Genomic DNA, 9,620 nt, shown 5'->3' on the forward strand with positions numbered 1-9,620 from the left:
TACTGAATTCATAGATAACTTGCCTTGGGGCTGGAAACCCCCTCCTCCTAAATTTTGGCATAGTCGGCAGGATTTGGTAAAACCAAAGGGCGTCCTTCTGGATGCGATACTTCAGCAGGCTGCGCCTGTGGATGGTGGGGACCCTCCAGTGGGGATTTGCTCTGGGGTGAGGTGCCTCCTAGAGGAGAGGAGCCCTCCCCAGAACTGGGAGGGGGAGGGACCCCTGAGATAGTGGAGTTGGCCCTCCACAAAATAGGGGATTCCTTAGGGGAACTGAATGCCCATGAGGTGGCGGGAACTGTAGGTTGGATGTTTCTCAAAGCATTAGACAGGGTTACCATGGAGCGAGGCACACTTCTGCAGGAAATGGCAGAACAGGAACATGAGTTGTGGGATGCTATGAGGGAGGGAAAAGGTTAAAGACTGAGATAGCGCTGCTGAGGGATGGACTGGTGGCATGAGAAGGGGCAACCAGAGAATGCAGGCTGCAAGATGCCATGGGGAAGGTGAAGGAAGGAGTGGTGACTTCCACTCTGTAAATGGTGGAACAGACTTCAGGGGAGGAGGAGCCAGAGCTGGACAAGAGGGTGGAATTGAGGGCAGAACTGCTGCCTGTGCTCTCCCTGCTGGAGTCACTGCCAGAGGCACCAGCCCCTCCCTTGTTGAAAGCCCTCCTGGTTATAGTTAAGAAAGTAAAGACACAGCAACAGCAGTTCCCCAGGGAGAGGAGCAGTCCCCTCCCCAGGTTGGGAATGCCCCACCCCTATACCCAGGCTGAGCTGGTGGCTTGGAGCTCCTGGTTTCAGCAGAAGCCCTTGGATCCTGTATCAGCCTTGCTTTTGCACCTTTGGGACCTAGGGGTGGATGGAGTTATTTTTGTCTGGGTCAGAAATGGGGCAACTGGTTTCCCTGATGACTCACCCAATCCTCCAGCAGAGATCACAAAATGCTTATCAGACCCCAGAAAACCACATCCTTCTTGATTGGCTAATGGCCATGCTCTAGGCCGTATGGCCTGATCAGGGTGATTTGCCATCTTTCCCTGCTAGATGGCAGACATATGCTGAGCTCCAACAAGTGTTACAGGAGTTGGGTGTGAAGAATGCCATTCATAACCCAGAACATCAGGATCCAGAGGAAGAGTTGTTACAGTGTGAATGAAACATCTGGTGCTTCAAACAACTCCCCAATCCTTCTTTGGGTCCCCAATAGCTATTCTTGCCCCTCACTTAGGGCAAGCCATAAATGAGGTTACTCGTACTGTAGCAGATCTTGGAGAGGCAAAAGCAAGGAGGGGATGGAAAACAGTGTGACCTGCTACTGAGAGAAAGAGTCTAGAAGGTCCTGTGAAGGTCTCCAGGACCCAGATGTGGGTTGAGTTGATAAAGGCAGGGGCAGTAAAAGAGAAACTGGATGGGCAGCGAAATAAGATCTTGTTGGAGCCGTGGCAGCAAGTGAAGCTGAAGCAATAGTTCCACTGGCTGGTGACCAAGAGATGGAAGCCAGAGACAAAGCCACATGTCCAGCCTGTGTGTCTGCAGGACTTCACGGGGGAGAGTGCGCAGACTCCGTCTGGACCCTTACCAGAAGACGACTGGGTGTTACGGTCTGACTAAGGGGAGGCTCAAGACGCCTTCCTTCAGGGACTGGCTAGGGCTTCTGGCACCAGAGGCCACATGTTGATCAATTAATGAGTCCCTAGTGAATGTGCAGTGTGTCCTGGCCCTGCTGGACACAGGAGCTGAATGCTCCCTGATTCACCGTGACCCTGAGTGGTTTCCTAGGACCCCCACTGTCTGTGGAACAAGGGCATCTAATACTGTGTATGAAGTCATGCTCCCCTCTGATTCTCTTACAGATAAATGTGACATTATTGCAAGAGGTTTGGGGTCTTGTAGGCTACTGGAGAGTATTTATCCTGCTCTTGATACAAATTCTGTGACCCTTATGCCATTTGGTACAAAAATGCATCAGGTGGGGCTGGAATGAAATGTGTGCATCTCCTTCACTGTTGCAAAACAGGCAGTCGAGGCCATGAAAGCCTTGAGTGAGATGGACCCATCATGGCCCTGTGAGCTGGATGTGTATGTGTCTGAAGACAGCTACGGCTCGGGCCTTTGACAGCAGCTTGCAGGCCGTTTGCTATTGGCCTCCCCAGGGAATGAAGCAGATGCATTGGCCCAGGTGCATTGGCTAGCAGGACAGCCCACCTTGGGGCAGAAGACAATGTGGGCTGTAGCCCATCAGTGGGGCCTGCCTTTGATCTTCAAAGAAGTCAGAAGAGCCCTGACAGGAGAGCATTGGGTGACTGGGTCCCACGGCAACCTGGAGACTACAATGCCTTGGACATTTCAACACATGGACCAGTGACGGCTGACCTTTCTGGCACCTTGGGGACAAGGCCTGGAAGCTGGCCTCCTGTGTGTTCCTGGAATAATGGCAGAGTGGCCCCCCAAAGATCACAATAGTATACCCCAAATGGCTGGAGGTAAGAGCATTTTACTGGGGAGCTTTGTTTTAGCATTATGTCCAGTGCATGGACCTCCAGTAGTACTATACATAGACTCCTCTGTAATCCCGACAGGGAGAGGGGCAAAGATCTGGTATACTAGACAGGGATGGGACCCTGTTCCTGTCACTGCCCTATCACAGGACCACTCTCTTGCATACATCCTACCTGAGGGAAAGGGTTTGCCTATGCTGGTGTCATTAGAACATGTATTGTACAGCCTTTAAGGTGAGTTTCTTCTACAGTCTTTGTGGCTTGGAACCTCCGCCCAGCCACAGCTGCTGCTTGCTGAGTATGCCTGGAGTCCCCTGCCAGTTCAGCTGCAGGCCTACTGTGGAGTGTGTGAGCTGTGGACTTAATGTGTGTAGGGCCTTGAACCCAGCTGGAACTCGGGCTTGAGGATTGTCCTGCTTTTGCTGTTATTTGTATCATAGCTTCTGTTATTATTTGTGTATTATTAGTGACTTCTGTTACTGCTGTGGAATCTGATTGCAGTGCTCCAGCTTTCTTGTACAGGGATCATCATGGACGATTGTGGGCATGTAGATTGTGAGGTGAGAATCCTGGGGAGTGGAGTGTGGGGAAAATGGGGATTTCTGACCAGGATTTCCCCCCAACCTTGGCCTTAAAAAATCGTTGTGTGTGTATATATATATATATATATATATATATATATATATATATATATATATATATAAGCCTGTTTGCACATTTATGGGATGTTTACATGGGACAGATTGGCTGCTCAGTCACAGGAGTACCTACCTGTCCAGGGGAGGGGTAGTGAGGAAACGCCCACTCTCTCCTCCCCTCAGTTCCTGGTACATAATTGGTCAGGCATGTGCCAGTCACCAAAGACCCACCTACAGAGCTCCTGCCGGTGCTAGGAAAAGGGAAGGGAGATGCTGCCAGGAGAGCAGGGAGAGAGCCGTGGAACCCCAGCGCTCCTGGAGAATTAAGCCAAAGCGTGGGAGCAGAGAGCTTCGTGTGGAGCCGGGACAGCGGACACAAGGAGAGACTGAGACCTGCAGCTGTGAGAATAAATGTGGTAACCCTCTTGAATCCCTAACTTCTTGCTTTTGCCTTTATTTAGTCTGTCTGAATTCATAGAGATTGTGCCCCGGGTGGGGAACCCCCTCCTCCCAGAGCTACAAAAAGAAATTGTTTATTAATTAGTGGCAAATGAGAGAGTTGCAGGTTTGTGCTTTAAAGAACCACTGTCCTGAAGCACAAGAAGTTGGGGCTTTTAATGGGAAAAATGTGTGAGAAATGTGGGAAATGTGGGAAAAATGGGGAAAATGTGAGGCTGTGGTGTTCAGAGCCACACCAAGTAGCAGTTTACAAGGATCTAAGCAGACATTCTTGCACTGATTCGGTTGCTTTTTGTTTATCTTACTGGCTCCTCCTCAGCACCCTGGGACAGGACAGCTTGGGCTCTGCCAAATCAGCTTTCTGCGTTATCTCTGACCCTGAGGCTCAGAAAATAGGGAGAGCAAAGAGAAACTGCCTCCTCTGAGTGGTTACAAAGTTGTTGGGGCTCCTTGAGTTCATTTTCAAGTTAATTTTAGTGTTAAATTTTAAAACCAGAAATTTAACTCAGTTTTCTTCTGTTGCATTCTTTTGCATGCCAAATAAAGCAAAATAAATGTGTCACGAAGACATGACAACTCCTGATACTGAAACAATAATTACTGACTTGAAGCCTTGCTACTCCAAACATAGTCAAGAGATCTGCAGCATTTGAGTCACTGAAGTGAGATCCCACTAGATCATGCCCATCAGCCTGCCGTTTCCAGGCACTGGAATTCGGAACCTACCTCACACTGAATCCTGACCAGAGCCGTTGCAGTCAGGACAGGCGGCTCTGGGCCTAACTCCTAGAGGGAAAGCGGCTTTGGCCTTTCTTCTCCTGGCCTCTGCCAGCTTCCACTGACCAGATGGATTCCTGCTCTAGAATATGGGGGTGTTGGTGGTAGGGTGTGTGTGAAAGGATGAGGGGGGCTTAGGGTGAGAGTTGGGAGCACAAGCAAATGAGGGCGGATGCTTGGCAACAGCAGATGGACTTTGGTGGGGACAGGGTTTTGGAAGGTGCAGGGCGTAGCTTGAACTAGGGCAACTTTTGGGCTTTGGTAGGGGTAGGGCTTGGTTTGGAATGGGCTTTAGTGGGGGATGGGACTCGGGAGGGGTTGCCTGTGGGTGTGGGTGGCAGGGTAGGACTTGGTTGGGCGCAGGCATTGGGGTTCTGTGGTGGTGGAGTTGGTATCAGGGGTGGGACTTCAGGTGGGGACAGGGCTTGGTCGGGGTGCGACTCGGAGGACATTTTGGGCTTCAGTGGAGGCAGGACTTGGTGAGAGGGGTGGGGCGTTGGGAGCAGTGGGGCTTTGGCGCAGGAGATGGGGTTTGAGAATGGGAGTGGAATTCAGGATGGAGCGGTAATCTTAGCGAATGGTCCATTTTGCTCCAGCAGCGGACCGCAGTCGAACAGTTTCACATGTCCCTGCACCAGCATACTCATGGACAGCTCTGCGGACTAGGGATTGGCACAGCCTGAGCACGGGTACATGGTGCAGAACCATAGCAAGATACTTCTGACTTGCTTTGGACAGATCCAGTGGAGCAGTGCCCACCGCCTTGGTCCAGGAACTGCCTGACTGTGGACAGAGCTAAAGGACAGACCAAGTGGTAAGTGCCAGTGGAATCCCAGCATCCACACTGCCAGCAGGGCCTGTTTTGGGAGAGGCCTCTGCCTACCAAAGTTTACAGGCTCTGCAGAATAGGGTCACACCTAGGGAGAGAGTTGTCAGTGTCGTGCAGTGTGACACTGGAGTCCTTTCTGGACTCCCTTTCTGGGTCCCTTCTCTGCCCTCAATTCCAGGTTCCACACAGTTTGAAACTGCAAGCTCTCATTTTTTCAGCACTCCATCCTTGCCGTCCACCCCCCCAACCCTCCCTTCCCCATCCCCTTTGTTGCTAGGACATGTCCTTGATTAGAGGCTAGTAACATCACCTCTTGCCTCAAGGGCCTTAATCTTACCACACAACACCCTTCTGTGATAGACACCCATGATCCATGCTGTTCTTGGTATCCATGGCAACACTGCAGCTTGTCATGTGCTCTCCACACCCACCAGTTTCACTGTGTTGTGCAGTGCTCCAGCCATCTTCCTCATCTGTTGGGCATTTTTCAAGAAATCAGGGATCTCTGCATCTCCTTCCTCTACCCTTTGCCTTGGTGAAGAGCCTGCCAAGGACCGTGAGCTGCAGAGTAGGACATTCTTCTGTCCTGTGCCACTTAGAGGGCTTTGTTGGTACCCCTAGGTGTCAGGCCCTGCCTCCTGGCACTGACCTGCAGCACACACAGCAGAGCCCTCAGATTTTGAGGAGAAACCCATGGTTGAAGGAGGTCATCAGGGAGAGAATGAGGCGGGGAAGGCTTGGCCTGAGGAGAACCCTTCACCAAATGATGGGGGAAGCCATTGGGAGCAGGGGCTGGATCCCTGGGAGTGGAGGTGGGAGCAGAGAAGGGGCTCTGGGGGGTGGGCGTTAATCATGCTCTCACTCTATTTGCCTTACAGGCTGTGGACACTTCTCTCTTCGTATCTGGCATTGCTCGGGATTATTTGAGTCAGGATCAAACTCTGTGAGCTGATCACTGCCCCTAGTATTAGATCAATCCATAGAAAGTGGGCGCAATGGCCATGACACTGTTAGAGGATTGGTGCAAGGGAATGGACCTGGACCCCAGGAAGGCCCTGCTGATTGTGGGCATCCCTGTGGAGTGTACTGAGGCCGAAATTAAAGAGACTGTGAAGGCCAGCTTGCAGCCCCTGTGTGCCTACAGGGTGCTGGGCAGAATGTTCAGGAAGGAAGACAATGCTAAAGCAGTCTTAATCGAATTGGCTGACACTGTCAATTATGCTACACTGCCCAGACAGATACCGGGAAAGGGAGGTGTCTGGGAAGTGGTGGTAAAGCCCCGTAATCCAGATGAAGAATTTATCAGTAGACTGCACTTCTTCCTAAAAGATGAGGGCCGGACAATGGCAGATGTGGCCAGAACCCTGGGGTATAGCACTCCCACTGAGGGCATGGAGGCAGGAGGCTTGGCCAATGTCAAACCACCAGTTTTTCAACCTCTGAACAAAAGCATGTCGGACCAAAAACTGAAAGTGTTTTCAGGAAGTGCTTTCCCAGGCCCGGGAGAAGAGGACTTTGAAGTCTGGTTGGAGCAGGTCACTGAGATGATGCAGATGTTGCAAGTGTCTGAGGTGGAGAAGAGGCGGCGCCTGGTGGAGAGCTTACGGGGTCCTGCCCTGTCCATTATGCGGGTGCTCCGGGCCAACAACGACTCTATGACAGTGGAGCAGTGCGTGGATGCCCTGAAGCAGATCTTTGGGAATAAAGAGGATTGCAGAGCCGCGAAGTTTAAATTCCTCCAGACTTCTCAGAAGTCTGGAGAGAAAACCTCTTGTTTTTTGCTACGGTCAGAGCCTCTGCTGCAGAAAGCTGTGCAGCACAGCCCCTTGTCGGTGTGGAGCACAGACATGATTCGTCTAAAACATGTCCTGGCTCAGGCCTGCATGACCACCACCGTCCGGGCCAAGCTGGAGCCCCTGGATCAGCACGGCTGTGCTCCCACATTTCTGGAGTTAATGAAGCTCATCCGGGATGAAGAGGAGCAGGAGACCACCAAGACCGTGAAAAAGGAGAAGCAGAAGCATGGTGGGAAGAACCGCCAGGCCTCCAGCAGGCAGGCGGCAGCGGAAGCCAGTGTTCCCACGCCACAAGCCATCCCGCAGGCAGGGCCCTCGAGTGAGGTCAGCACGCGGACCGGCCAGGAAAGGGCTGCCGCATCACTGAAGCGCAAGCGAGTGCCATGCTCCTCCGGCCCCAGTCCGGCAGCATGTCCTACAGCTAAGAAGCAACCTCCAGGAAAGCAGACGTCTCAGCCAGCAGCAGAGAAGTCGGGAAACGAGACAGGGGCTGGGTCTGTGAGCCACCCCAAGCCCTAGGAAGCGAAGGCTCAGGAGACCCAGGGACCCCCTGCCCTAGCAAACAGCAGAAAAATGTTAACAAGTGGAAGGGGCCGTCCACACAGACAGCAGGGGGTTGGAGTGGGGCCCAGGGGCTGGACAGCCAGGTCCGGACTGAGCCCCTGTGCTTTCCACCAGCTGGCAGGGACTCTACCTGCCAAGCCAAACTCCAATCAGGGAGGTGCTGGCAACACAAGCAGGGGTCTACGACACCCAGCACACGTGGTTCCAAAACCTGGGATGGGGATCCCAACATGGCAGAACCTGAAGAAGTTACAACTTGGAACTCCAGCACCAGCCCTGTCACCTGGTCACCCCAAAACACGCACCCTGTGTGCTCTGAACTAAGATTGCCAACCAGCCACCACGCCACCTGGGACCCGGATAAGCATTCCCGAGACCACCTCTTCCAGAAGGAGCCAGAGCCAGTGAGAAAGAGCTGCGACGCAGAGAAGTAATGCCCCAGAGAGGGTCATGCATGGTCCAGCCTATCTTCAGGATCATGTACACCTTCTCTAGGGGAGCCCAGGAATGCAGCACCCTTGAGCCCCTGCACAAGTGAGAACAGAACACCCAATGGCCCTGGAAGCCCAGTGGCAGCCTGCAGGCAGTTTCCCTACCCCTGCAGCCTGGAAGGGCTATTGAAACAAGGAGAACAAAGACTGTAATCCGCAGGCCAGAGCCTGAGCTCAGCCTGGCAGGTGAGGGTACCGAGTACCTGATGGGCCAGTACCCCCCAGCAGGACTTGCTGTGAGCAGATGTGCAGCGAAACTTTTGTTCCAGATCAGGACAAGAAGTAGCAGGAAAAGGAGGAGGAGGAGGAGGAGGGGAACGAGGAGAGAGGATTTGTTGGGGTGGGACTTTGTTCTGCCTCTATTTGTGTAGTGACACTGGAGACCTGCAGAGACTACTCAACGAGACCTGGGACTGGCCTGGTGAATCACAGGCCAGCAGCTGCCGATGGCCAAGGCCAGCCCGAGACCCTGCCCACGCAGGCAGCTGGCCTGGCTGCCCCAGCCTCGGTGAGGGGCACCTGAACACGTCTGTCACCCCCACTGGCCTGGGACATGTGAGGGGCCATCTGAAGGGTTCCAGCCTCCTGAGCATCCTGAGAGGAGGACCCCCATTCACCATCCCCTTGGGGAGGCCACTCCCTGTTCCAGAAAGCGCACAGCAGACCCTGGGAAGGAAGATGCAGGCCAGGCACGGAGGGGACAGTGGGAGGCTCCACGGGGACTGTGCTGTCCTGTGCCACCCTGCTGTTATTGTGACTCAGTACCCTCAGCTTGGCCGAGCGCCCCTGCTTTGCTTTCCAGCATCCTGTGACTGTCCTGGGTAGGCCATAGCACACCATCCAGAAGGGTGGCGATTCCCTGGAATGGGTGGACATGGCCAGCATCCAGTGTCCTGGCAACAGGCCCATCGTGGGGCCCTCAGGAAGGAAGACTATGGTGGGAGGGCCACATTGTGGGGGTGGCTGAGGTACCTCCTTAGGGACCCCAGTGGTGGTGGGGAGGGCCCAAGACTATGAGTTGTAGTGGCTGTCAAAGGTTCCTCTTCCTGCTGTCATTTTCTGTTCAGTCTGCTGGTTTCTGTAAATGTTTCTTTTCAATAAATTTCACTTAATGGTTCAACTGAGACTTGCCTCTGCTGTGGGCATTCCCAGGAAGGGTTTGCTTGGTGGTTGGGACAGGAGAGCAACAGTAGTCTGTTACCCCGATTCTGCGCTGGGTTTTGTGGATAGGGTCTAAGAGAGGACTGTTAGTGTCTTAATCACAAAGTGTGGTTACCTCCCATGGAGTTGTGGCTTACAGTTCTTCGTAAGGCTGGATGGCTCCAGTCAAGAAAAATCTGGTGGATGTGATCACTGGTGGGTGTCTCAAATGTCTATACAAAAAGCTCTGTCATTAATTTGGGTAAGACATTGAAGGGAGAACATGGGACTGCATATGATAGAGTCCTCGGGTGAAGCTCTAGCATAGATATATTTTTAATAGCTTATCAGTTTACTTACATGTCTATTCAGTGTCTGAGAACAACTGTGCTACAACTTAGACGTTCTCGTGGGAACTTTGTT

General features: G+C 52.8%; 1 protein-coding gene across 2 annotated transcripts; it reads left to right on the plus strand.

Moving 5' to 3' along the window:
* The first annotated feature begins 1,807 nt into the window (after window positions 1-1,807).
* LOC118913359 (paraneoplastic antigen-like protein 5) lies at window positions 1,808-9,181 on the plus strand. Of its 2 annotated transcripts, XM_057495456.1 has the most exons (4): window positions 1,808-3,063; window positions 3,325-4,481; window positions 4,974-5,191; window positions 6,085-9,181. In XM_057495456.1, the coding sequence occupies exon 4, from the start codon at window positions 6,202-6,204 to the stop codon at window positions 7,519-7,521; it is 1,320 nt and encodes a 439-aa protein (XP_057351439.1). In that variant the 5' UTR covers window positions 1,808-3,063; window positions 3,325-4,481; window positions 4,974-5,191; window positions 6,085-6,201; the 3' UTR covers window positions 7,522-9,181. The 2 variants fall into 2 exon arrangements, with proteins under 2 accessions (XP_057351439.1, XP_057351440.1); XM_057495457.1 differs by lacking the exon at window positions 1,808-3,063 and having other exon boundaries at window positions 3,258-4,481.
* Window positions 9,182-9,620: the final 439 nt, after the last annotated feature.

The sequence above is a fragment of the Manis pentadactyla genome, chromosome X (assembly GCF_030020395.1).
Source record: "Manis pentadactyla isolate mManPen7 chromosome X, mManPen7.hap1, whole genome shotgun sequence".
NCBI classification, from domain to species: Eukaryota; Metazoa; Chordata; class Mammalia; order Pholidota; family Manidae; genus Manis; species Manis pentadactyla.